This window comes from Echinococcus granulosus (genome assembly GCF_000524195.1).
Source record: "Echinococcus granulosus chromosome Unknown EG_S00002, whole genome shotgun sequence".
NCBI lineage: Eukaryota > Metazoa > Platyhelminthes > Cestoda > Cyclophyllidea > Taeniidae > Echinococcus > Echinococcus granulosus.
In genome coordinates, this window is record NW_020170382.1 from 2,922,024 (window position 1) to 2,949,332 (window position 27,309).

Sequence of the window (27,309 nt, forward strand, 5' to 3'; positions counted from 1 at the left end):
GTGTGTCATTTCTCAATCTTATATTACCGAAAATGCACCACCGCTCTAAATACAGTATAAGCTTACTTAGTGAACTTTAGAAATGCATTGTAACAAGTGAATTTTACCAGCTGATGTGCATTCTTACACAAGTCTATCAACAGTCCAAGTGGCAGTGGCTCACCCATTAATTCCGGCTTATTTAAAACCATGAGCTGTCACCCTCTGATTCAAGGGTACCCTGCTTTGACAAAGATTACTAATAAGCCATTACCGAGCAAGCTCAAGTCGGTTACGGATACTGCGTGGGTTTAGCTATTTTTAAAACGATGAAGCAGATTAATAATCCATTTACTTGTACAATCTAGTGTGATATGAAATGGTATCAGCTTTAGGTGGTTTCACCAGATGTGAGCTCGTTTTTGAATTTTGCATTGAAGAGGGATCTATTCCTGGTTAATTTTTACCGTATTTTACTACCGAACATTATAAGGCCTTGCAAGCGATATTCTTAATTATGAATGATGTATTTTACACTCCCAAATACCACTATGCTGACTCGCATTTTATAATTGGAAAACTGCTGGACACCGGCTTTTAACAAGGTGTTTACATAAACATACTTAAGTAGAAAATCTCGAAACGAGAAACCGTTCATGTTAACACACCAAGCAGGTACATACAGCTGCACTTTGTAGTTTAAATAGAAATACATTTTTCATGAATTGTGTCATACAACGCATAGAAAAATAGCACAGTAAAAATAACAAAAGCGTGTGTAAAAAGGTGATATTTTGGTGTTTCACGGTTGTCTAAAATCCCTGGGTTGAAAAGATGCCTGAAGATATACCTCCATTCCATACTTAATGGTTAAGTTTAAACATTTACTTCTTCAATTTATCCAACAAGGAAAGTCTGGTTTACTAATACGGCATTTAAAAGGTCTTTATAATGTAGGGCAATTGCCATACCCTTATTCATCTATTATCACGCATTGGCAAGTAATTCTTTGATTGTTGGCTCATATATCAACCTGCATTAGGTAAGTTGGCTTAAACCTATTCAGTTTTGTGCTAACACGCCACACCTATGCCTGCATAAAACAGCGAAGCATTAATACTTAATCGCCTAGCAGTTTCCTGCCTGGTTATCCAACAAATCGGAATATAACGTTTACACTAAACCTGAGTGATGCCATTAAAGTACTACTTCTTACTCTGCTCTGCACCTACATTGACATTGGCTGTCCCCAAATACCATGACCAAGGGCATATTTTGAACATCGATGCAGGTGACATTGCAGTCACTTGTGGGCCGTCACAAAGGACGAACAATACTAGTAATAACACTTGCACCACGTCCGTACGCTTGAGACACTACTTCCAGAATATAACATGGTGAAAACGGAACAGGTGTTGACTTGATAGAAGACAATTCAGGATATCGTTCGCTTGGAGAAGTATCTTCTGGAATAAACACACTTCAGTCTACAGCAGTTGGCAACATGTTTTCCACCAACAAATCAGCCACCTTATTTCGTAAGTTAGGTGCTGTAAAGATAGGTTAGGCTTTAGTATCGTCTGTTTTTGGCTTTCTTTACTGAGTACTGCTGTAAGAATTCGCAGTGTAGATGCTCATACGGTAAGCACACAAGACTCATTAGAGCCTACTGCTAAGTCAGGCCAGAATGGAAGTTCATCTTTTGGGAATGTGACCATACTTACATGGAATAGGTTCCGTAATTGTCACTCCGAGACTGACTCTCATTATGTTGAGATTAAATCCTAGCACTGACACCACCGGTGAGGCTATTTTCCAAGAGTAATGTGAACAAGTACATCACAATGGAGGAAGGGATATTGTAAATACCTGTCATGTAATCAAAAGCCCTTACCTCGCAGAGTGAATGCTGGCATAAGTATTGACGATATTTCGCCTATCAGTGAGAGAAAAAATGAAAAAGCACTGAGACCGGTGCCCTATGCCACGAAAGTCGCAAAGTCGGGGGTAAAATCTGCGCTACCCAGTGTAATCATCAGCATCCAGGAGTCTGCACGTGGAGCAACAAATGCGCTGGATAGGCGGGTCAACAGCTTCCTGAATTTGACAAAGCCCTTGCCATATCAAAGTAAAAAACCATTATACAAAAGGAGGAAGGGACAGTCTGATGAAGGGCATCCCTACTGACTGCAATTGTATGATCCATTGCTCTTGTTTCACGGTATTTTTGACCTAACGTTTGACTCGTCCTTACACTTCTTTTGGTAGCCCATGGACCATTTATTAAATAGAACGATATAAGTGCCGAAAGTTCCGTGCAAATCACTTCGAGTGTTTAGTGGTCTGTCAAAATCCCACCATTTCTTATTATAAATTTTCCCAATCTCCTCCCTTGTATTTAAGTACCTCAGCATTGAAAGGGTACACTGAGTAAATGTGTTTTTAAATTACTTTACAGAAGTTTGACAGTTGTGTCATGGAAAGCAAAGGATTTTCCTACCAAAATACAATATTATGGTATCATTGAAACTTCCAGAGGTTGAAAGGACTGGGCCATTTGGATATTTTACGAAAGAGTTTAAGATTTTACATCATATATTAGTTACATTGCTCGGAGACCTCACAGCAAATACACACTGTACTGCAGAGTTCTCGTTGATGTCCTCTTGTTGAATGGCACTTTTCCTAATGAGAATGAGATTTAATACTCTTCATCAATTACTGGACCGACAATTGTGATGTTCGTCACTAGAAAGACAACACTGATCAGGAAACATTCCAACCAGCTACTGCTACATATTTATCAGAAAAAAATATCAGGCATTCAGGATGGATTAGACTTTATTTTACCAGATTTGCTAAAGTTCTCTTTGACTACTTTCATCCTTCTGCTACAATTATTGGCCATTTCTAGCACTTCATAAAGCCCACAAATTGGAATACAGCAAAAATCAGAGGCAATTCTGCCTCATTTAGGGCTTAAAAGCACTAGTTTTGGTCTCGAGCAATACAAGAGAGCTTACTTCATTGTCTTCATTGATTCAACTTGTATCGTCCCATGCAAAAATTCAATCATATTTGATAGCAGTTGATTCAACATCTTCAAGACTATGTTCTGATGTTTCCAAATCATTTTGGCATACTTTTATTAGTAAACCATTTTCAATCAGAAGGCTGCCATAACCAAACGACGATTAACCGAAACACAACCCGCACTTTTGTGAACACATTATTTTACACAGGAAATACTTCATCACTGTTCCAAAAGTTCTGTGCTATTTTCTACAGACAACAGTACTAGTAAACTAAAGTGATATACAAAGCTCGTTTCTTTCGCGTTAACCTCAGCAATATGTTCTACCAAAGCCCAGTCACCCACCTGTTTGGATGGATAAACAATACATATGTATTTCCAGAAAACGGAGGTACAAAAATATGACAAAAATGTGTGTTTCTTAAAAAAACAGTTTCGGTACTTCGTTACACATTTATCCATCGAAAAGACTTCCAATTTCGACCCCGTTTCCTACTCAGAACTGTCACTCTCAGAGGAAGATTCGCTGTCACTTGAACTAGATGATTCATCTGAACTTGAAGATTCATCAGAGCTGGAGGAGTCGTCATCAGAATCTGAAGAGGAGCTTTCGGAGTCGGAAGATTCTTCAGAGCTAGAAGATTCTGAGTCACTTGACTCGTCCTCGGAGGATGAATCACTCGTCGACTCTTTCTCCTTTTCCTGCTCTGGTTCACGAGGTACGCCCTCTTCTTTCGGAATTTCACTTTGAGGACTAGATTTTTTGTTCTTTTTTGCTTTTTTGAGTGCTCTGGCCTCCTTTCTCTGCTGGCGTTTGTTTCTCAATTTCAAGATCCACTTAGCTGTCATCGTTCTCGTCTAGTGACTAAGTTATTTTAAAACGCTTTGATAAGATTCAAACATAGCGTCAGTTTACGTTATTTTACATACTGAAAAGAGCAAAACTTATCAAAGAAAACTCAACTACCTGATAATGTGGCGAAGAAAATCAACATCTTAGCCCTTATATACAAAGGATTTCACGCTAATTCAGTGTGGTATTAGCAAGTAAGAACAAAATCAAGGGCGATGCAAGTAATTATTCTGTTTTTTGTGAATTTAAAAAAATTGTTGCAATATTGAAAAAATAGCAGTAAAATACACTTTGCAAGAGTTTTTTTAGACTGCAAGGACCTAAAAATGTTACTAACAAAATGGTAATTGCCACGCTAAGGGATTCACTTTAGGATTGTCTGTATGTCGATTTGCACCTACCATTGCAAAATTGTTGTCTTTATGCCAAAAATTATGATGCAAACTTAAGAGACTGTTTTCAATATTACGTCACCAACTATATCCGCAATGAGGATTACAACGCCATCTTATTAAACGTTTAGGAATCGCTCCCTATATAAGTCGCAAACACTTACGACGTCATTATAATAACTTAAAAAATGGCATTTTAGAAATTCAATATCACTCTTGCTATTGCCGATGTGTTGTGGATACCAAACCAAGCTTCCTCCTCTAGAGATGCTCTTAGTGACATTAAAAATAACAAGTTAGAAAGTAGTTGAACTTTTCTTAACACAATATTTGGACAGTGTCATATGGTATAGGCAGTATTAGCCCTGGCTAAAACCATAACCATTTTGTATAAATTACACATTTAAGTCATTTTCGAGCAAATTACTCTAGTTCCCGCAGTGAAGATGATTGTAAGGTGACGTGAAGGCAGTAATAGTAACTATAAAGCTTTTATATAGGTGACAAATTCTTTAATTCTATCAGCGATAATATTCCATCTCTATCCCACCGTCGCCGTTACTGTGATACAGTGCAGGTCGGGACTCATCGGTCTCCACTCCCCTGTTTCTAATGTTCTTAGACGAGCCTGGTTGATTCATTTTGGACGTATTTATTAAAGAGGAAAAGATGGAGAGGGAAAGTACAACTTTTAAGAAGGTGAAGAACCGCAGTCACTAGGTACGGGAGAGGACGGACCGATCACGAGATTCGTATTTCCTGATTGCCTCCTCCCTGAAATGTACATTAAAACAACATAAGTATTACAACAATGGTGGTTTATCCCTCGGTATTGGTGAGGCGCCACTTTTGTACTTTTGAATTAGCTTTCTTGTACCTCGTTGGGTGGGCTGACCTTCAGGCCATGCCGGTGGCCCAGCACCTTCTCTGTGCTGAATATATATATTCTGCATGAATATTGCGTCTTCTTTCGTCTTCAGGGAAGTCTTGGGACGCTACATTACTACTTGCACGATGCTCTACAATGAATGGATTTCCTGCACCAATTGCTATTTGTATTAAGAGGATTTTATCAGTGGAAGTATTTATTAAATGACTAGACTTAAAGTAGCCTTACGGAACTGTTATTATACATATATCTTTCGGTGCCAATGATGTCTGTTAGTCTCTCAGAGCTCCACTTAGTTAGTGGAGACATAGGGGCATGTCAGTCGTCCAAAATATCAACATTTTGTCATAATTACTACAGATACCTACATAAAAGACTATTATGCTTCGCCTCACTGCAAAATAATCTTACAGAGCACCTCTTTCTGTTGGAAGAAACCACAGCTTCAGGCAACCGTAGCAGATGCTCTGTCCAAGTGGCGTTACGGTTGACAATCATAAAAACCAGAGTATTTGCCATTCAAATCGGATTTAGTTGCCACGGATGCGATTTCAACGTCCCGAGTCTTTCAGTAAGCGAAGAATATCTGTGCCGCAGAGTTGGAAGATGGCCTACTGAGTCTAAAGAATCTGTGTATTTAAAACCACCACTAAATTAATATCAAATTACTAATATCTTTCTTGACCAAAGCCCAGATTATGTCGTCAGGAAGTATGTTTTACGTGCGCAAGTAGGTGAAGTCAAACATAGAGAAGTAGTCAATCATTTTTATGCGATTATTTCTGTAGCAGCTCATTTTCTTTCATTACTCAAAACCTTATAAAAGTCATTTGGAAGTGCTAACACCAAGCTTTTTCGAAAAATACCTGCTACAAGTCCGACAGTTCCATTTGATCTAAACAGATTTTTACACAGTTATTCAAGTTGGTCTTTAACCGTGATGGTAATACCTTTGTGATTCCGCTTCATCAGAGGTAGTGCAGTTAGGATAGCTATAACATTCGCTTTAACCCCCAAGGTAGGAAAAAATCCTAAGACATGCCTAATTATTGTGCTGATAGATTTAAAAATTCCGACTGTTGGTTTAGAAATTAACTATCAAAATTGTGCAGTATTTTAGAATCATGTTTGAATTTGCCGGTTTATAAATGAAACCCCGATTTTTACCATACTTCCAAATCCTTGGGTAAAAAGTGGTGGCAAAGTCTGACGTCAGTTAAAGTTATATGATACCTTCCTTCATGAGTTTTGTATAGGTAATTAAATGCTTCCTGTAGCCATCATGCAGTCACAATCATTCGTGGCTTACTCTATTTACTGGACTGTTGGGTCTCACCTTCCTGTTTTCAGCTCAGAATACTTTGAAAAATTCCACTTCGACCATTTTCCATAAATAAGAAGATTATTTAAAATGCAATACTACCTAAATTCTGGGTCAAAATATTAAGAAGAAGGAGAAACTAAAGCTCTAATGTTGTCATGGCCGCAGCGTACTTTAGCCACTAAAACGACATCTCTACAGAATATACATCGTTAGTAATAACACATCGATGCTAGTCAGTTTTACTCTATAAATCTTCACTTACACGAATATCGGCTTTCACCACAATGCCAAATGATAGGGTTCCAGAATTGACGCCTTACAAAATGATTTGGTTCCCTCCGGGACACCATCGCAGTTAGCTTAGAGTTGTTGACGGAAGAAATCTTGTACATGTTCTTTGCCATAAAAAACATGTTTACATTCAGTAGGTTTTGTCATTTTATGCAACAATTCATGCATATGCACCAAATCCTTGATATTTTTAGCTAACATCCATTACTGCAGACTCAATAAATGATACTAATTTGTATTTAAGTGAGTAAATAATATAAAGGCACGGACCAAAGTAAAAAATAAAAAAAAAATGATGAAAGTCACGAGTGTGTCATTTAGATGATAAAATCTTCGATTTTTCACTTCTTAGTGAGTTTAGAAGTCTTCGATTTAGACCTAGACCTCCACATGGGCTTCCGTATTGGCATTGGCCTGGACTTTGGTTTGGGTTCTGGTTTCGGCTTAGGTTCTTCCTCAGATTCATCCTCATTGTCGTCGGAATCATCATCGTTGTCGGAAGTATCATTAGAATCTTCTTCGGATCCTTCGTCAGAATCATCATCGCCATTTTCATCCGACTCATCATCTTCTTCCTCCGTGTTAGAATCCTCACTAGAATCATTATCGTCATTTTTATCTGAGTCTTCCTCTAATTCCTCATCGTAATCGTCATCGTCGACATCTTCGCCTCTCCCATCTTTTTTGGTCGCTTTGACTTCGACCTTCTTTTCATATGATTCCGCCTCAGACTCTGCCTCCTCTTCAGAGTCCTTCCCATTGGGATGATCATTCCACTCCTCCTTCATTTTGTTACCTTTCCCCTTGGTCTCTTTTTGTTGAGCTGCCATTCCTTTCCTCGCTTCACGTTTCTTACGTATTTTTTCAATAAGTTTCAACGTCATTGGGAGCTCGGTTACTATAATGAATTAATTCGCACAGTGGTTAAGATAATAAGTTCACAAGTGTTTTCCGTTATGATCAGGTTTAAAATAGCAAAGCATAATACTCTTGATGTGTACATAATATTACAAAGGAGTCAGATTTGCCTACCAGGTAAGTTATGTGGCTCCTCATTTCTAGCTTCAAATACCCTATTTCCCATCGATTATAGCAGAATAATTTGGTATAATCAAACCTTCTCTAGGCCGAAGTGCTGTTTCCTCAATTAATCTCGCCTTTATTGTTCATCATACAAATCTAGAAAAACCCAAGCAGCAATTTCTGGCTACCAAGGTGTCAATCATTTGGGTGTGACAATTGCTCACTAGTAACTGATTCGGTGATAGCACTTAACACCAGTCAGGTGGTGCATACTTATTTACAGCCGATTAGCTAGGCATGGAAAACCTAACCGTCATTGAATCCCCAAACGCATTGTCTCCTCAGTAAGTGTAACACTAAGCTGATATTGTAAATCCATAGGTATTTGGAGAACGCTTTTTCGTAAAAACATAAATGTAATTCCTGCTAGTATACACTAAAACATGTGCTTCTCTGTGCTTTTACTCAACCCAATTCTAATGACAATGTTGCCTCTCCTAAAATGTTAAACACATTGCCTTTGTTTTGGCGCCAAGCTCATGGCAGCCCCCGAGCCAATCCAATGCCGCCTATCTACTGATACATAAATCAACAGTTAGCGAAAAGATGTTTGGTCACTCAACAGCACTTCCCCGCGGCAAACTGGTTTACAGCATAAGGCCACTTCCCCCAAAACTTTGAACAGTGCCACCCCATCGCTGGTCCACAAAGTTAGCTAATCATTGCATTCCCTTTACTGCAAACATGAAAAAAAAAAGTTGTGAGCAAACCCACGCAAGCACAAAACGTGCATTCTTATTTCAAAGGTACAACACCGTACAAAGTAGAGGTGTGCTTAGAGCTCAGGTTTCCTGAAGAGTTGAGCCAGCAGCTGCTCAGGTGGTGGAGCGGCGTCCACGGGATACTGACTAATTCGACGCAAGGTACGCACCAATTCCGCGTCCGTGATTAAGTGAGACTTGAGTCGGTGCGTCGGCAGCAACGAATGTTCTCCCACCGGCGTTGAACCCTCCTCCTCCATCATCTCGTCATCATCGATGCGCTCCACCCGCGCAAGCAGACTTGTTGTCTCTGTTCGTGACTACGGTAGAAGTGTAGGAAAACAGTGCTATACGTGAAATTTTGGATATTAGTAAACTTGATTAGGCTATCACAATTCGCAGGGCGCAAGTCCGCACGAGGATACGAAAATTAATTAATTAAAATCGTTCAATTGCCGATTAAATTATTACAACATCACCGTCGCCTAGTGGTACTAGGATGATACGTCAATGAATTTAAAAAAATATTTTAATATCAAATCTTCGATAAAATCGAATAAACTTTCAACAAATTGCATCATCCAAGACTTTCGTTAGCAGATATATTGTGGATCAAGCAAAGCACGAGGCTCAAACAACTGGTATTATAAGTAAAAACCGTAGTTAAAATACCGAGCCTAAATGCTGGGTGAATGCAATAAATACTTCGTACTTAGACGAATTAAGATTGAAGTTAGTGATAAAGCATTGAAATCTAGATAACTTAGACCGCCAGCACAAGGCAACCTTCATTAAAAAAAGTTAGCCAAAAGGAAAGCAGTAGGTTAAAAGCTACCGACCCTTGGGAGTGATTCCACCGATGCAGAAAAAGGCTTCACACTATAGACGGCCAGGTCCCTACGTCCAGCATCGCGACCCCTGCCCGTAGCGATGACAGCAGCCAGAGGTGGCAGTGTCGCCGACTTTGTCTTCGACGGCAGGAAGACTAGTGCTTCGGGCTGTGTGGGGGCTGGCTTTCTTTGCTTACCATCGTCGGAATTGCGACGCTGACGGTCACAGAAAGGTAGTAAAGGGAGTTGAGGCAAAGTGACCACCATTTGGAGATTAGCATCGTACACGACACCTGCATGACATGTGGAAAAAACACGGCTAATCAGACTTTGGGAGCAGCGCAGCTGCCCTTAGGTGATAAAGCACTAAGAATGTCTCAATTGTATTATTAGACCCCAGAACGGATTCCTTTAGATATTCAGGTATTTTCAGGTTTATTATTCAAGAAAATATAACTACTCATAAATATCAACCCTCATTTGGCAAATATTTTTAAAAATTAAGATTTACTATACCTAAAAAGCTATGAAATACCGAGATATCAGACTAAGAAAATTACTTCAATTTAACATGTCATTAAAAGTAAGCTTAAACATGATTCTATTATTTGAAGTCGTACGTAAAAGGCATTCTCTTGGCTTATAAATTTAAACAGTCCAAAAAGTAGTATTTTCCCTAATCCCATACCAAATGACTTCCAGTAACGAGCCTAAGGGGCCCCATTTTAAGAAATAAAAAAAAAGAAGACAAGCAAAACACGATGCCATGGCGTAGGGGATCAGAATGCTAAATACATGCTGAATACAAGCTTACTATGAGAACCTTCAAAACATCACTTGATTAGTGAATTAGGAATAGCGTAAGAAACAGGAAAAACACTTCTAGCATTAGGATTAAAATTGCAGATGGAATTAAGACACCAATTTAGCAAATACCTCTACTGAGAGTTTTCAATTCACATAAATTGAAACGATATTGGTGACATACTATGAAGCAGTTGAGATCCCAACAATACTCATGTAAAAACCAGTTAAGTAGAGGTGATAATGGCGAGGGTACGATAAAGACCTCATAAAACTACCTGTGGTAACGATTGCGGATTTATTAACAGTGTGACTTAAGCAATCTAAAACGATGCCTATCTCCATCTTAAATTGAATTTGTCAATCAAACAAACAAAATTGTAGAGTACAAATATCGTTTTAAAAGCATGTTTGATAAATATGTATCCGGAATGCGTTCACATACTTCAGTTAATAAAAATGTTTTAATTCTAGCTTTGTGCTCAAAATTCCAACCATCCACTGCAGAATAAGAAGTGCCTTAGAGAGTCGAAGAGTTTTTACGATTGCTAACTCAGTAAATCCGAAAAAAAAACAGGAAACGGAAAAATAAACTACACCGCTAAAGTGTGATGAAAATAAGGGGATTTGTCCAAAATAAGTTAATAACAAATAACATTCTAATCATTGGATACCATCGATGACTTGAAATCAGGATAAATGTGTACACAAAACAACGACAATACGACGAGACTGAAAATGAAATACATTTCTACAAGATGAGATGATAATCGAAAAGGACTCTAACATACGAAAAGTGTTGCTTTGGGGAAGGGTAAATCTTAGTGAGAGCATATAATTGGAATTAAATGGCACAACTAAAGGTTGATAAAATTAATGATACATCGAAGGGAAATCAACTATAGGTAGAAGTTCGAAATTATGAGTTTCTTTTAAGCGATTGTTGAAAAGTACTACACAAGAGACGCTAGTTACCCACTTATCTGTTTTACCTCAAATTATGTGAGTAAAATGCAGTTATAATTGTACACAAAGCGGTCTTCGTCAAAAAGTTTTATCAAACCGTATGTCGACTTAACAATCTCATTAATCATCCTAAAATGTTAAGTAGTCGACTCAAACATACAAGACCCATTCATCAGTCCAACGGCCACGACACCGCACGTCTGATCAACGGCGAAAGCCCCAGTGGGGGCGAGGTCAAAGACGCCCGTACGGGGAATAAGGCGGCCCCGTGGATCCACAACGAGAAGGCAGAGAGCACCGTCAGCGTCCCTACGCTTCGACTTGGTGGTGAAGGCGGGACGGAGGAGGGCGACGCAGAGGCGCTTAGTGGGGTCCAGTACCGCCAGCTGGCAGATCTCAACGACCTCATCTGGAAAGCTGCCCACCTTCCAGTCGGACCAAGAGGGTAAGTGACACGCATCCAATGGTAACATATCCTCCATCACGGTGGAACCTGCAGAAAGAAGTTGTATTGAGGTGCAAAAAGAGGCGACGACGGCTAGTACATCGTTATACAGCTGTTAATTACCTTGACTTATAATCTCTAATGCTCCCACCTTCTCGATAAATCTCGATAATTATAATACTTGAATGTTAAGGCCGGGAATGTAAGAGCTGAGACCGCTAAAGATTTGAAGTGAATCCACAGTACTAAAGATGAGTCCAGATTTATTCGATTTCCAGGGCTGCTATTCATTAGTTAAATTTAAACTCTCCAGCTATACTGCAGGTATCGCGCAGCTAAATATTTCATTTGTGGTCGAAGCGCCTTGCAACTATAGATGAACGTTTCTACTCTGAAGCATATTTGTGGAGATTAAAAAATCATAGGTAAAAGGTTGTTTGTAAACTTTAAAATATACTTTACTTGCATTGTAAAGACATTCATTTAACGTATGATTACAATCCACTCCTAAAAATATGTTTTGTCCTTACTTCATATGGAATTTACGCAAAACTTGGTTTTACGGTTTGGTCAATTCCCTAAGGTGTCGGAAATTTACCTTAATGGGGCAAAAAACTTAAACAAGGTCGAATGCGCAATACTATTTCTTAAATTATGATAACTATCAATTACCGAGACATTATTCACCCAAGCGATAAAACATTCTTTGATGGTGTGTCATAAAAATTCATCTAAAAGATTAAATGATGACTGCCGACATCTCCCTACATCTCTAACGAAAATAAGAATTGTGGGAACCAGGTTTCGAAATTGATGTGACATCTCTTAAGTAAGCACTTTAAAATATAATGCAACCGAGAAAAGTTACGCATCAATCAAGTGAAATCCGGCATCTCAATAAATGGTATGAAACAAACAACGCCAGTCACAGGCAAGAGACCCATAAAATATAACAAAAATAAAAGATATCTACTAATTTTTGGAGAGTAAACGTATATCACTAGATTCATCCTACACATTTTATTTCGAAAGTTAAAAGTCAAAATCCATCAATTTTTTTGACAAACCTGACTGCCAACGAATCCACATGAAAGAATTCAGAGAAAGACCAGTGGCACGAACTACAATACTTCGAAGTTTCTCCTTCGAGGCGGCAAGAGCCTCTTCCCGGCTCCTCATCAGCTCTCCTGTGGACTCCTCGTCGGAATTCAAGATACAGAGTTTTGAGGGCGCTGGTGAAACAGTCTCTTTGACCTCCAAATAAAAAATTCGATCGGGATTCGAGGCAATACATGCTGTCAACTTCCAAGGCTTTTGAGACGCCTGCACATCTGAAGAGACAGGAGAGTAGCTCAAATAAGAAAAGCAAACAAATAAGTTAATATGATTGCGCATAATAAAAAGTAGCTACTAAAATTTCCAAAGTACTCTACTGCCTAAAGGCATCACCACTGCAATTCCAAGTACCTCCTAATCCAAACATGAGATCGTAAAGAGTTCAAATTCGCACAACCTTTAAATTCTAGACACACAACCAAACCTGCCCTTGCTATATCCAGTTCTCTCTCACTCATTTTTACCAAATATGTTTTTGAAGTGATAGACGGAGCAAAGCAAACTAACGAAAAGGCGAATATTTCAACAAATCAAATAATTTTATGCGAAGGAAAAAAATAATATTGCATTAAATTTCCAACCAAATGTAAGTCTATCATTCAACTACAGATAATCCAAACCCTTACTTCCTACACACCTAAATAATGCCTCTGGAGAGTTTCAAACGCGATCGTGTAATTCGACTAATGCCAAGAAAAGGCAACAACCATCCCGAGAAATGTCAGAGGAATACAGGGGTTGAGGATGAACCAGCGACACCCTCCCCTCTCACCCCAACTACCAAGGTGCATATCTTCTCACAAGCACGAGATATGACGTCTTGCGATGTGATCCCTTGTAGAAACAGGACTTTCTTTCCACTTATCTACTAGTCCTGGTTCTTCCCCAATAAGTCTTTTCTATCACATCTTTCAGCTCTATCACACCCAGCAGATACATCTCAGCCATAACCAATTGGCCTCCAGCAAGTGGGTAATTACGTCTTCAGAGCACCACATACGCGCCTCAGAACTGGGAGATGGGTAGTGAGTGAATCGTTTGGGAGTAACCAATTATATGTTCGTCTGGTTACTCAACGTAGCAACACAAAAGCCATTTCTCATTACAGCTCAATCGACAAACCACCCCAAATGCACGCCTTGAAAGAAGTGCCGAACAAACTGATAGTCAGCGAACATTACCGTCATCTACAAAGTCATGACAAGTGGCGCTCATTTGGTTTGTAGCCTCCACAACTTCCTCACTTGATGTAGATGTAACTCAAACGTTTCATCACTTCCACTAAACAACACTGCAAGTTGGTCTTGGAAGGACAACCTCCATTCACTTTAACTACCATCGCCACGCAACTCTCCACTGCCAAGAATAAGGCACCATTCTGGACGTGCTGCATCCTTGATGGTTTCGTCACCAGAGCCACACCTTTTATTTGACCTATTTCTGGGTAGCACATTCTGATACTACATATCACAACCTCCCCAAATGTTACACAACCCATTTTGTCGGAAGCTTCCGCAGTCCTGGAGTCGAATTCACTTTGATTCGCAACGCAGACAGGCTCGAGTCCCAGCCACTAGTTTCAATCGATCATTTATGATAATGAGGGTTCAAAATGAGAAAATAACAATAGACACCACGAATCAAGGGTGCTAGCACGTCTATGCTCTGCAACGCATACTAATAATTACGCCTTGCACGTTCTTACGAGACACAAGGTATTGCAGCGGTCCATACCGGAAATCCCGCCAATACCTCAATCGGTTGATAGTAGGAGACATTTTACCTTATGGAAACATACCTGAGACGGAGTTGTACTGCCACACGAGGACTCGCTGGTCGCGCAAGATGAGCAGAGTCTGGAAGCCTTGTGGTCCATCCGGATGTCGAGTGAACTTCAAATCGGTCGCTTGACAGTTAAGGTAGGCCAATGGTTCACCGAAAACAGCCTCATATTCAAATCTGGTGCGAATAAGAGGGAAAATTTCTCCAGGTTAAGATAGATCGAAAATCTGAAACAAGTATTTCGATCACGTCAATCATCAGCAATAGTGACCATTTTTTAACAAATTTTAGCTTTATTTAGCACTGACAATTCGAAGTATTTTAACAGAACAGACACTCAGAATAACCAACAGACTTTATTCCCGGTATTTCACCAGTTAATAGTGCCAATAATGCCATTAATTTCCGTGGCATCCGTTCGTAAAGCATTCACTATTCGACCGGCACGACATAAAAGTTTGTATATCTCCCATTTATAAATGCTGTAAATATCCGTGACCTCAAATGCTTTCAGCTATGAGAAACGGCCTTATGAAATCACATCACATCAAATCGCATCGCACCAACATCGAATATTGCAACAACAATTTCTGTGATAATGACAATGAAGAAAAGGACAAAGATATTCTCGGATTCTAGTTCTTAATACGACTCAGAAAGCTCAGGATCCCCTCGCAATCATCACCAATTGGAATCGCAAAAACAATCGCACCAAATTCGAGGCATATACCGATATTTGGATTGGCAAAACCAAACGCAGAAGCCAATTTCAATGGGCTCACCCGGAGGAAGGGGCATCTTGGTCACGGCGACGCACACGCCTCCACCAGACAAGTTGGGCCTGATTGTCTGAGCTGTGGCCGGCGAGGTGGGGACGCGGCACTGGGAGTCGGGGAAGCTGAAGTTCCGCATAGGTGGCCACCCACTCGCCGTCCTGCCACGCCTCTGCCAAGAGTACCTCGGAAACCAGCGGCGACGGCACCGCGTCGCACACTACGTAGTGCCGCTGGTTTACATCCATCTAGACGACAAATAAAACAAATAAGCAGAATTTTTAAAGCCTAAAACATGGCCTATTTTGTTCTGACAAGTTAATGCGCACTTATTTGACTGTGTATGGCGAGTAAGGTAATTAGTTGCTAAAAACTAATTATATTCCCAATCGTTAAATGATTAAATTGGATATTTCAAAGCAGTCTGCAAGGGATGTTGAAACGATATTGCCACATCGTTTTCGTACTAATCTGAAAGCAGAGATGAGGGATATTCTGTTTCACTTCGATTTCAATTCGAATTAGACAAGCTGTACGAATAACCCAAGCAGAAATAAGGAATTTGCGCCTATCAAAAGAACGTGGGAAGACGAACATCACCCTAGTGACTTGCGCTGCATATTTTCGAGAGAGTCGAATTTGGCTTCAGCTAGTAATAATGGACTTATTAGCCCCTATGTCCCATGCCACCTCAAAAACAAGAACTAATTGCTTGCTGGCTGAATGACCCTACCGAACCAAGGATTTTGGCGGAAGCGGGGTCGACCACCTGCAGACCGCCCAATGCGCCAGACAGAAGAAGGGAGGCGGACGTGCTATCGTCGTTATTGTGGCCACAATCATCGTGGGTACCGGCGTCCTCGGCATTTGGGAGACTGAGTGCGGTGAGCGCGCGTGACTGCCGCGCAGCGAAAGCTCGCCAACGTCGTGGAATCTGGTCAAGTCCCATGTGCTTGTAAATAATTTGCATGGCCCCGTTCACTATGAAAAAGCCTTAAATTGGAAAAAAAATAGCTGAAGTTCGATTAAATTAACAAGCCCGTTATATTAACTCCCATTCTCACCTAGAAACACTCATTTTGTCGACTGGTGCCTGCCAGGAACACTTCTAAATTACAAGGATTCAGCACCTTTTTTACATATAAAGATATGTAAAGCCATGTAGCCCATAAACATTAAGTGGTGCGCATTAAAAGAATAAAAAAGATTGTTTAATCTATACAATAAATTCTAAAAGTTTAAATAAAGCTCTTTTGCAGTAAATTAACCCTAGGACATTTCATCTCCACAAGATCGATCTAGAAAAGCATGTGCTTCTTGAGGACAAAAATGATTTGTACGTTGGTGAACATAAACAACAGGAATATCACGCTTTGACAAGGTTAACAGTTTCTAGCATGAAAACGGTGAAAATTCAATAAACATGTTGCATGGATAGTTGTGTCCCGTAGTGTCAACAATGATTTTGCACAACACTTACGATCAGATAGAGAATACGGATTTCAAGTTGTACGGGAAATCGGGTCGAGTCAGGGCTACTATCGTGTACAAACGTAGCCATTACCATAACAAAAATTGCCCCTAATTTAGCCTTAGTCTATAGGAAATAGTAGATCTAGTAGTAGTTTATTCTAAAAAATCCTCTGGTATTTATCTGAAAATGTCATCATAAGCACCCAAATACCGGAAAGCTCGCCAGTGACAAATAAATTTTGAAGTAAAGGCAGATACCAGGCAACACAACCCCAATGGAAAAAACGGGTCTCAAGACCCAAGAGTGTTAAACTTACAATTCCTCTCCAGCAAAACTACTGCGCAATCGCCCGAATCGCCACCCGGTGAGCTGATTTCTTGGATTGGCGAATTCAGCATTGAAAGGAATCGGCGATTCTTTATGCCGCCAAAACAATCCGTCAAGTCCCACTTTACCAGAACACCTTCAATACCTCCACTGTAAAGATGTTTTCCTGAGAGGATAAGCCAGTACATCAACCCGTAAGAAACGAAAGCGTAAGAGGATTTGGCCCAATACAACACTAACCTTCACCAGTAAAAGCAAGAGCTGTCACCACAAAGTTGTGCCAGTGCATTCCAGAGCGCCTAACGTGTTTCGGGTGCAGCAAGCGCCACCCAGAATTGAATTTTTTGTTGATGGCGTGGAAATGCCCCACATCGGCTTCATCTTCACCAGAACTGTCATCGTCACCGTCCTCACCTCCTTCGACATGCATTTCATTAAAAAGGTTAGATGAAGTAGTAGTTAGATTCCACCAAATCATAATTTCACCCATCGCATTTCCTGTGGCAACAATGGCTTCAGTGGGGTGACATGCGACACACGTCAGACATTTGTAGGCCTTTGCGGCAGATTTCTCGCCGACAGGGAAGGTGTAGCTAGAAAACCATTTAACAAGCACAACAAACTCACCATGTGTAATCGTTGAATTTGAACCAATGCAAGTAAAGCTTAGTATTTGAAACAGCAGCAACAAAGTGTTCCTAAACAATTTGATATGTGAAAAGGGAACTCACATTGATATCAAACAAGTGTTCAACTTCGATTCCAGGAAAAATTCGACAGCCGTTTTGAAATGATATATCAGAAATACTTATATATTCTAGAAAATGAAATACAAAAAACGGTACTTGATTTCCCATGTCCCAGTAAGGAAGCATATGTATTATGACTATGGGCAATACGAGAAATCGGTTTGCGCATAATTATTTTCTACGAATATGCCGTTAACTCTCCATCAGCTTACGGATAAAGTGTGGCCATCTTCAATGTCGGATACTATAATCTTTCCGTCCAAGCCACAAGAAAACAACTAGAATAAAATAAGCACAAAGACCTACAGGCGTACCTTGGCTGATTCGATCCATAATTGGGTAATCAGGTCACTATGAACGGGAACTTTATACAGTAATTTATCTGAGTCACAACTGCAGGCATATATAACCTTGTCAGAAGCATATATGATGACACTACAATTTGGACCTGGAAAAAGAGCCTACTTATCATGTTTAATATACAAAGGAATAGTATTTGTTAGAAGCCCAGACTTTCGTACAAACCTTCGGTCAACCGAACCGACCTCACGCATTTTTTCGAGCGAGCTTCTGAAAAATTAAGGTCATTTAGTTCACTTGAATCCCAAACTCAAAATTTTGAGTCCTTTGTGTTGCCATATTTTAAACAATGTAATGTGTGTTGCAATTTACTCTTACCAATTATGATTTGTTATTTAGGCCCACTTATGTGGTTGAATGACTGTTCTAGTATGATGGGTGTAGATTTGTGCTTACCTAAAGTCAAAGTCCATTTACTAATTAAACATCTTAAATTCATCTCTTTTAAGGTTAAGCAGTTGGTTTGCCACCGTATTTGACATTAAATTAAGACAGATTACTTCAGTTACATCTAGTCGTGAACACTACTGTAGCGCCCCGGGACTTCCTTGAAGATGAAAGAAGACAGTAAACTTGAGCACACTACATATATTTGCTACAGAAAAGGTATTTGGGCTTCTGGCACGTCTCAAAGGCCAGTCCACTCGGTGTGATACAATGGCCCCTCGCCAGTACCGAGAGATAAACAACCATCGTATTACATTACGTTCTAGAACACTAAAAGTTATGCGCTTGATGCATTAAGTGACAGTTCGTGGTGATAAAATGATTTATAAGGTCGATAATAAAAATATAAAGGTCTTTTTTTTGTTAGGTTTTGGATTTTTCTCCCCAATATCAAGCAAATTCGCCCTGTTCAGATGTGTATATTCCACACCTACGACATCATTTGTAATACATCCTACTTGCACTTTATACAGCTGATCATTTGTAGACAACTTTTGGCGTATATTTCTCGAAGTTTGTGAAGGCTATTACTAACAATGTTGACCACATTGGGACTTTACTACACTATTTTATAAAGAATTGCAGATCCAAGTCATTTCTGGTAATAAGTTGAACCCAATCAAGTTTATTCTTTGAAGAAAAGATTGCCAGCACATCCAAACCAAAGGAAAATAAATATAAATTTTAATATCCCCTTTAAAAAGATGACTAAAATTGTAGATTAATGTTGTTGCCAGAATAAAATTACCGCATTGATCTAGTATCTTTTTCCGACTGTGTGCTAGACTACGGGAGCACTTTATTCATTCTGATTTGTACTGGTGCTACACGCCAAGTTTTTTTGGTCCATGCTAATAGCCTTCCATTTCATCTGCACTTTGTTACATGTCCTTCCATAGAACTTTGGCTTGCTACTACTCCAGGGAAGACTGAGAGTGCTAAAAACATCAGCTGTTTTAAGGCTGTTATAACGGTGCTTTTTAACGTACATGCGATTAAAGTTCTTCCGTAATTCATTTCACTGACTACTTTCCATTTCTCTCTTCGGTTAAAATTGCCAGAATTTCATTTTTTAATTTGGTTTAATTTTCCCGCATTCGAGTATATCACCACTTAGGCCTTCCGTATTTAACTTCTAGCTTCCACCGTGACTGTACACTAAAATTGACTTAGTATTCGAGGTTTGGGAGTTACTACTAATGCTAGCAGATACATTTGAGAATTCAGTGGGTCGAGTGCCTTTGAGTGTTGTTATATTGAGGGCTAATTTGTCAGTTAGGTCGGCTAAAATATACTTTTTAGCAGTTGAACCTACTACATTTTGAGACTGACTTACCAGCTATGATTCTGCTGACTATCGTTTGGCCTAAATGTTTGATGGCTATAACGTTTATGTAAAAATAACGGCCAATTTGAGATCACATTGTCAAAGTACTCATCCTTGAGCAACAGGCTAACATTCCCAGCCACTTCCTTCCCCCTCTCCTTCCTGTCAAGATCACTTAAATATGGGTGCCACTTCTTAATCGGTGTTCATATCCTCTGGAAATAATCAGCATCGACCTTCTGCAGTCGCGTATTTGGTGCCTCTAATCAGAAGCGACCATAGCACCGAATCCAATACGGGATAAGTCGGTCTATTTGTCTTTTTGTGATTGGGCCCCTTTCCATCCCAGCCTACAGCTGGATGGGTCAAAGCATTCCATGCACCTTCCAGAATTGCAAAACGACCATCTACCATAACGGGGCCTATGCAGGCTGCGGTTGCTACAAGGGCATCCGTTCCTACATCTACCACGGAGGTATTTGCATTCATGCTGGCGGATTCGATCCCTCTGGTTTTCCTGGTAGACCAGTGCTCAACTATTCCATGGATCCTAACTTCGGAATCCAGGACTCGGGATGCAGTAGTCTTGAGATGATGGGCTTTAGTGGGGGCAACATGATAAACCAGTTTGGAGGCGGCTATAGCTATGACTACCCCAAAGACAGTGACTATGGGCGGGAGATGATGGTATATGCCTCCCATGGTCGGCCGAGCCAACAGAAGTGCAGCTACTGTCCTGAAGGCGAGTGTGCTATAGAAAGTAAGTCTGGCGATTCGGAAAAATCAACCCCGGGGTCTTCTAATTATGAATGTCTACTGCACAAGCTTATGATCAGTGCCTTTTTTAATGGTGTTTAGAAAAAAATGTTCTTGACTTTGAGCCGAATACGGGACTGAATTTCTATTAGATTAAAATATGAATCCGATTTTCGGCTAATAATTTCTATACTTTTAGAGAATGCAATCGAATCATTCATACTTAAACGAATGATCGGAGTAGGTGGACACCTTAGATACGTAAGATAAGAATTATATAAAGTGTTACGATTTATAGCCATCACCTACCTATTTACCTTTTTCTGACCAAACAATTTTTTATTTTCCCTGAATTCAGTCGAATATTCTTATATGCACTTTACAACTCCTTGAGTTGCTGTTTACGAATTATTTATATTCTTACAACCCCAAGACTGCTTTCCAATTGCGAGATTCTAGAAGCTTCAATGAGAAAAACCACTTGGTCCTTTGACACCTCATTCCACAACATTCTGGAAGAGTTCGTGCCGACGTTTGATCTCATGAACTGGGCATGGAGCCTCAAGGGGCATCTGTAAACCACTCAAATAAGCCAATTTTATGTTTTCTTTAGTCAAAATCGCTGTTCTTGCGCCAATCCCTAGTAGTTTCTATTTTCATTGTCATTTTGGTGAGCATCATAGGAACTCCCCCTGGCCTTTCCCCCTTATTGCCTGAGATCAGTCAGACTAAGGCTGACAGTCATCGTAATTAGGCGTGATTAAGCCGGCCGACTGACTTGGATTGGGATGCGTGTTGCGGTGGCTTCCTCCTTCCGCACCACCATGCTGCACACCCACCTTAGTCGGAAAAGGCGTTCATCTTGAGTTCCTTTTCTCTTGATCACCCGCTTGGAGGTCTCAAAAATGGTCCAGAAATAAAAAAACTACAAATTAAGAGAATGTTGAGATAAGACACCTTATTCTACTTTGTCACCAATGTTTAAAAATGCGAATATTTTTTTAACGCAGTCACATAGTTTAGCCCATACATTCGTGCCAACTTCACACATGCACACGGCCTAGCATAGCTTAAACCATTTTCACCATTGTGATTGGGCAGTGTGAACACCGTATTAGCACTAATTCTCCTAAAACCACGATCTTCGGCAGACTAAGTCTCCATAATCTCTTAAAATGCGATCGTAATAGAGTTCAGAACGTGAAAAGGCCAATAAGAGTTGTAAATGGCTCAAATTCAAGTGTATGACGCTTATAAAATAGAAGTACCCATAGAATGACTACTCAAACCTAGCCTAAGAACACCCACTAAACTTATTTCATACCCTTCAACTGTGTTTGTTAAAGGCACCAAAGAGTGCATTGAGATGATTTGGTATTTCGTTTATCTGTCTGAAGGTTGTTCTACCACCCTGCAGCATGACCATCGCATCAGCCCAGTAGCCTCCCTGCTCTTCTATGGATTTGAAATATATGTTCCATTAAACTACTTTTGGCTTATTACGAATTCAAGGAAGACTTGGAGAGGAGCTTCAGTATTTCGGGAACCATAAACTTAAGTGGGGGTTTTGCTACACACTGGGAAAGCAAGGATAAGCACATTCCCATGAAATGCATTTTATTGCCTTGGTATTTTGCTCAACTGTATGACCTTTAGCCTTTAGACTTTAAAGGATATATTCCTACACCACAGCATAGTCATTGGACCGTGTCGATGCACTTTTAGCACTTCTGTGCATTAGGCATTGGTAATCCTCCATACTGGCACGGGTTCCAACGTCAGAATTTCACTTAAAACATAATTAGCAAACTTATGGCCAATAGATTCTTTGATAGAATTTTTTAAATCGTCACTCCGACAGGAATCTGCTTAGGCAAAGCTCAATATACGCTTAGCAAATCATATCAATTTTCACAGCAGTCATTTTATCTCTGCTGCATAGGACTTTTCATTGACGCCTGTTTTCAAACTGTTAACACAAATACGCTGCAATGATCTGGCACTTTGTTGAATTGTGTTTTTACCTAAGAGCGCAATTCAGATTGAGGGATTCTCTTCCACTGCCAATAGTCACTTATACTTCTTCCATAACACTTTAGATTGCTGATACCCTCCCCCCCCAACTGACCTGGAGTACTGCATCGGTGGCAGCTGCTAGTAAACCCTATCCAAAAGGACAACTATCTTGATTTCTCCACCTAGATATCACAAAGACTGACATCTGCCTCGGATGGGTGAAACTGCAACATCTCCCTGCAGAAGTGTTAACAATGACTATGGCAAATATTTTGATTCCGCGTTCTACAAAAACACTATTAACAAATCAAGCGGCACCGTAACTAATTGTTTTGGAGAAGACCGTTGTGGAGGTGATCGCGGCACCTCTATGACGATATTTACGTGAACAGGCAAACCTCCTCCACGGATATACCAGATAAATTGAACTCAAGTGGACAGATAACTAAGGTCCACTAAAATGATACCAATGCGATGATGAAGAGTAGATGTGAAAAGCTGATTCCGTCAATCTGTTTCGAATCTCAACTATGTCAAATAGTCCTACCTTTAGGGCAATTCCCATGCCAACGCAGATTGACCTACAAGATGGTCCTATTGAAGAGTATGACCCCATCCTGAGCAGTATGAAGGCAGTTTACAAATAGGATGAGACCCTGAATACAGTGGGGATCCGCCGTGTATCAGTAATATTAAGATGGGACACCTCACAATAAAGCAAGTTAGATAGTCATTGTTGGTGGGTGGCGAGTGATCTCTGAAGCATCTTTAATGCTACGATGGCTGCTGTAGGGTATTGAACATAAGGAGCGTCAGGAATGGAGCAAAAATTAAGCGCGCCTTGGACATGACTTATGTGACATGCCTTCAAGCCATACCAGTATACTTCTAATCCCTCAGCATGCCACTCAAATGCTCTTTTATCTTACGGCGAATTATTACATTGTAATATTTATGTCGTCTTAATGTTTCTTTCAGAGCGGAGGCAGGGGTACGAATGGAACCTTGTGACTGGGGGGTCAACGTCCTGCAACCCGGAGAAAGGTTACCTGTTAACATCCCTCTGAACTTGTACCTGCTCTCTTCATATGCTTACTTCAATAAGCATGATGAAACCGATTTAACCTCGGTGTTCTGGGCGTATAAGGGAGAGGGAAGACGAGATCTACGAGCCTCGTCCTACAACGTCCAAGGTTAGCTTGGGAATGCTGAAACTCGCCCCGAATATGCGTTTACTAGAAATCAAGATAAAAATTGGCCTAAAATTGTTATGTTAGAACGGTTCTTTAAGTTATGTAGAATTAGTAAGCTGCATATAAGAGTAATAGATTACGAAGAAAATAAAAAATTATTTAAAAACATACAAATTTTGTAAATTACCGTCAATAAAGTCTTTAAAATTATTTAGTTTTTGTATTTGGCAGTGTACGAGAACAATGTGCTTCATGACCTACTTGGACCACTACTATCTACGTGTTTTAATTAACGTTTGGTGACCGCAGCTTTCACTGCACCGAGATGGAGCGGGTTTCGACGGTTGTTCCGGGTTCTAGCATACTCTGTAAAAATAATTGCGGATACTATGGAAATCCTTCCTGGAATAACTACTGTTCCAGGTGTTATAGAGAATTTCAAAATAAGTCAGACGCACACCTGCGCAACACTCGCGCAATGTCGAGGACTTCCTCCCGAGCTTTTGCGAATTTCGAAGCTAAACGCAAAAAGGTCGCAGGAAAAAGTTCTGGTACTATCAGAAACATTTTAAAAATTCAAAGAGGTGGTTTTTTGCTGGTTTTAAACTTTTTAGGTCGTGATCAGTACGGTTCAAACATCCCCGAAGAGGCCTTACAAGCCAGGGCAGAATTCTATAAAGTTCTGAAAACCTGGCGATCAGCCCCCGGACATGATGTTAACAAACAGGTTTGCTAGCGTATTTATCTTTCATTCTAAAGATTGAAAAACTTTTAAGAGATCTCGAAGCCAACGAACTCGCCAGTATCAGCAAGTTTTCAAACGCGATCAAGGACTTCTACAGTTACATGGCTCAGCGCGTCTACACCAACCAATTGTACCAGGGAAGTTTGTGTTTTTCAACCTATTATTGTGCAATATCTTCCTATAGGACGCTTCAACGGAGCAGAAAGAGGGGCTCTTAAATGCAATTGAGCGTTTCCTTTCCGTGTGGATCTATCCATGGGCCTTCACACCCTCAAATACCGACGATGAGGAAGTAGACTTGAGACTACAAGATCGAATTCGGTCGCTTCATTGGGTATCTCATCAGCACTTAGACGCTCCTATTGATCCTTCTTCACCTCAGCAATTGCGCCACCTCGAAGCAGCCATTCTCCGTACGCATTAACGTTTCTTACGTCTGTATTGAGTCATTTTTCGTGGAATTTCGTTTACTAATTTGTCTCGTAAGTTATACATTCTACTTACCATTCCCAGATAAATGTACTAATGGCAGTTGATAGCGTAGAGATCCTAACGTCGATGTGGTCGGAATTTTCGCGTAGTATTGTTCAGTCATCAATGTGTGTGTTGCTATTCTATCGTGACTAGACTTTCATCTTACGTATTTCCCAGGAAAATAGACTGTGATGTTATTATGTTGTAATGCAAGACTGAATTTTGAGTGGCGTACTTTAACCATTCCCCTTGTCTAAAGTAAATCATATTCAGTTTTTTTGTTTTTTCTTACCAAAATGTGTAATTTTATGCCCAACTGTCAACGCTCCAAAAGTACATGCTCTTTTTCCATCAGCGACTCAATCCTGTTGATAGAATCAAATTCTTTGGTTTTGACAACCTTCGGTCAGTACCTCGGTTTACTCGAATGTGCTTCGAAGTTACCTTTGCTGCGTGGTTTTTTGTGTTTATGTGATCAACCGCTCCCTTCCTTTTATTACCATTAATCACTTTTACCTGCATCGGTCCATCCCTTACTGGTTCGCTATGTGCACTCTTCTTCTCTATGGTCCCCTTCGAATAGGTAGCGTTTCCTCTTTCTTGAGTGCTGTTTTACGCTCCATAGAGCGGTGGTCTTCGGTATATGCCCTAGCTAGGTCTCCCCATTTCCTAATTTTCTTATTTCGTTTAGAATATCGTTTTAAAACCTGGTCGTTGTGCATGCCGTTTTAGGTTCAGCTAATGGTCCTTGTCGTAATGTAAGTCCAAGGCTTAGATCGGTTGTTTTTTTGCAAAATCTCGATTGTCATCGCCGGAGTATTTTTGAAGATTTGAGCAGAACGTGGTTAGTTATTTACTAAAGTAAATAAAGCAAGGGTCATCTTTGGAATCCATTTAGATTTGATTCGGCAAAATGAGGTTCTCCCCACTGAATCTAAGCTTGATCAAATCGTCGACTGCTGCCACGAGGTCTTCAAGGCATTGCGGCTGAACGCCAAGACTTCCGATTCCTCCTCGATGACTGTAGCGACAGCAGCTGCCGCTGCTGTCAACGTTGTCAGACAGCAGCAGATTCAGTCACAGCCGCCGATGGCGCCTCAGTGTCCCTCAAATGCTGATGACTTTCTCCCTGTTCTTATTTGGATCGTGCTGCGCGCCAACCCCCCATTGCTGCACTCCAATCTTCAATTCATCACGCGTTTTGCCAGCGACACTCGACTTAACACCGGCGAGGCCGCCTACTGTTTCACTAATCTGGTACTTTTTGGTCTGCTTTCGTCGCAAAATCTGACCCACCATTACTGCACAATGCTCACTTCTCCGCCCACTCCTGTCTTGACAGTGCTGTGCAGTGGAGTTCATCAAGAACCTCAACTACGCCAGTCTCGGCCTGACAAAGGAAGAATTCGAGCAGCAGATGCGTGATGGTGTGCCGGTCACCCTCTGTCCCGTCGATATTCCTGACGCCCTCTCTGATGCCAAGCGACGATACAATGCTATCAACCAGAAGTGAGTAGCCTCTCTTACTTGCAGAAAAAATTTTATATGACTAAACTTGCTTACTTCCCTTAGCGTTTACAAACTTGTTGACGATACGACACTTGTGGTAGGTGGAGCCACGAGCTTCTCTATTTGCTACCAACTATCGTAGAGTGAGATAAATTCTTTTTATTGGATGGTGTCGACTTTTTTAGCTTTAAACTGATCGAAGTGCATACATGCTGTGGACCGCGTAAAGATGTTCGCTTATTTTTTTCCGCTTAAACAATTACGTCTCATGGTTAGTCATGTATATTTCCGCTATATTGATCTTTCATGGAAATCACCTATTTCGTTGACTTTCCGTTTATTTTTTTAATAAACAATTGCGAATTTCATAAATAAACCTTTGATTATCCACAACTACTCACGTGGTGATGGTAAATTTTTGATCTTTTTAGTGAAAACGCATGAAAATGTGATAGTTAACAAAAGCTAATACGTTTAATTTTAACTGAGATGCACATTTGTTGCAGATGAATAAAATAGTTTTCTTCAACAGTTACGCGTTTGCTGTTTTATTCCTAGTTTGGCTAACACTTTATTTTTGCCTTTCATCTACTGTAAGATTTACTAAAAACGGTTTGATCCGTAGATGTAGGATAACAAGCAAAGAACTCAGCCTTACTAACCGACTGAA

At 40.2% G+C, this 27,309-nt stretch overlaps 5 protein-coding genes across 5 annotated transcripts in view; 2 read left to right on the plus strand and 3 right to left on the minus strand. All coding sequences in view use genetic code 11, as the record gives it.

Annotated features, from left to right (window-relative positions):
• Positions 1-3,505: 3,505 nt before the first annotated feature.
• Positions 3,506-3,862, minus strand: EGR_00647 (hypothetical protein; the record flags this gene model as incomplete). Its single annotated transcript, XM_024489896.1, has 1 exon — positions 3,506-3,862. One exon carries the CDS (start codon positions 3,860-3,862, stop codon positions 3,506-3,508), a length of 357 nt encoding a protein of 118 aa, XP_024355893.1.
• A 3,241-nt stretch (positions 3,863-7,103) lies between these two features.
• On the minus strand, positions 7,104-7,592 carry EGR_00648 (hypothetical protein; the record flags this gene model as incomplete). Its single annotated transcript, XM_024489897.1, has 1 exon — positions 7,104-7,592. One exon carries the CDS (start codon positions 7,590-7,592, stop codon positions 7,104-7,106), a length of 489 nt encoding a protein of 162 aa, XP_024355894.1.
• A 1,028-nt stretch (positions 7,593-8,620) lies between these two features.
• On the minus strand, positions 8,621-18,145 carry EGR_00649 (WD repeat-containing protein; the record flags this gene model as incomplete). Its single annotated transcript, XM_024489898.1, has 14 exons — positions 8,621-8,866; positions 9,386-9,669; positions 11,307-11,639; positions 12,659-12,922; positions 14,506-14,666; positions 15,272-15,510; positions 15,996-16,255; positions 17,053-17,229; positions 17,304-17,656; positions 17,691-17,761; positions 17,795-17,880; positions 17,909-17,990; positions 18,025-18,090; positions 18,119-18,145. The coding sequence occupies 14 exons, from the start codon at positions 18,143-18,145 to the stop codon at positions 8,621-8,623; spliced, it is 2,649 nt and encodes an 882-aa protein (XP_024355895.1).
• Positions 18,146-20,306: 2,161 nt separating this feature from the next.
• EGR_00650 (hypothetical protein) lies at positions 20,307-20,972 on the plus strand (the record flags this gene model as incomplete). The annotated part of the gene is made up of 2 exons (XM_024489899.1): positions 20,307-20,706; positions 20,902-20,972. 2 exons carry the CDS (start codon positions 20,307-20,309, stop codon positions 20,970-20,972), a joined length of 471 nt encoding a protein of 156 aa, XP_024355896.1.
• Positions 20,973-24,236: 3,264 nt separating this feature from the next.
• EGR_00651 (Rab5 GDP/GTP exchange factor) overlaps positions 24,237-27,309 on the plus strand; it is a gene marked incomplete at both ends in the record, with an annotated part of 6,995 nt that continues 3,922 nt past the window's right edge. Inside the window, 5 exons of the mRNA XM_024489900.1 lie at positions 24,237-24,638; positions 24,671-24,769; positions 24,841-25,069; positions 26,029-26,387; positions 26,473-26,639. Of these exons, the coding sequence (XP_024355897.1) occupies positions 24,237-24,638; positions 24,671-24,769; positions 24,841-25,069; positions 26,029-26,387; positions 26,473-26,639 (1,256 nt within the window). The remainder of the gene's footprint in view (positions 24,639-24,670; positions 24,770-24,840; positions 25,070-26,028; positions 26,388-26,472; positions 26,640-27,309) is intronic.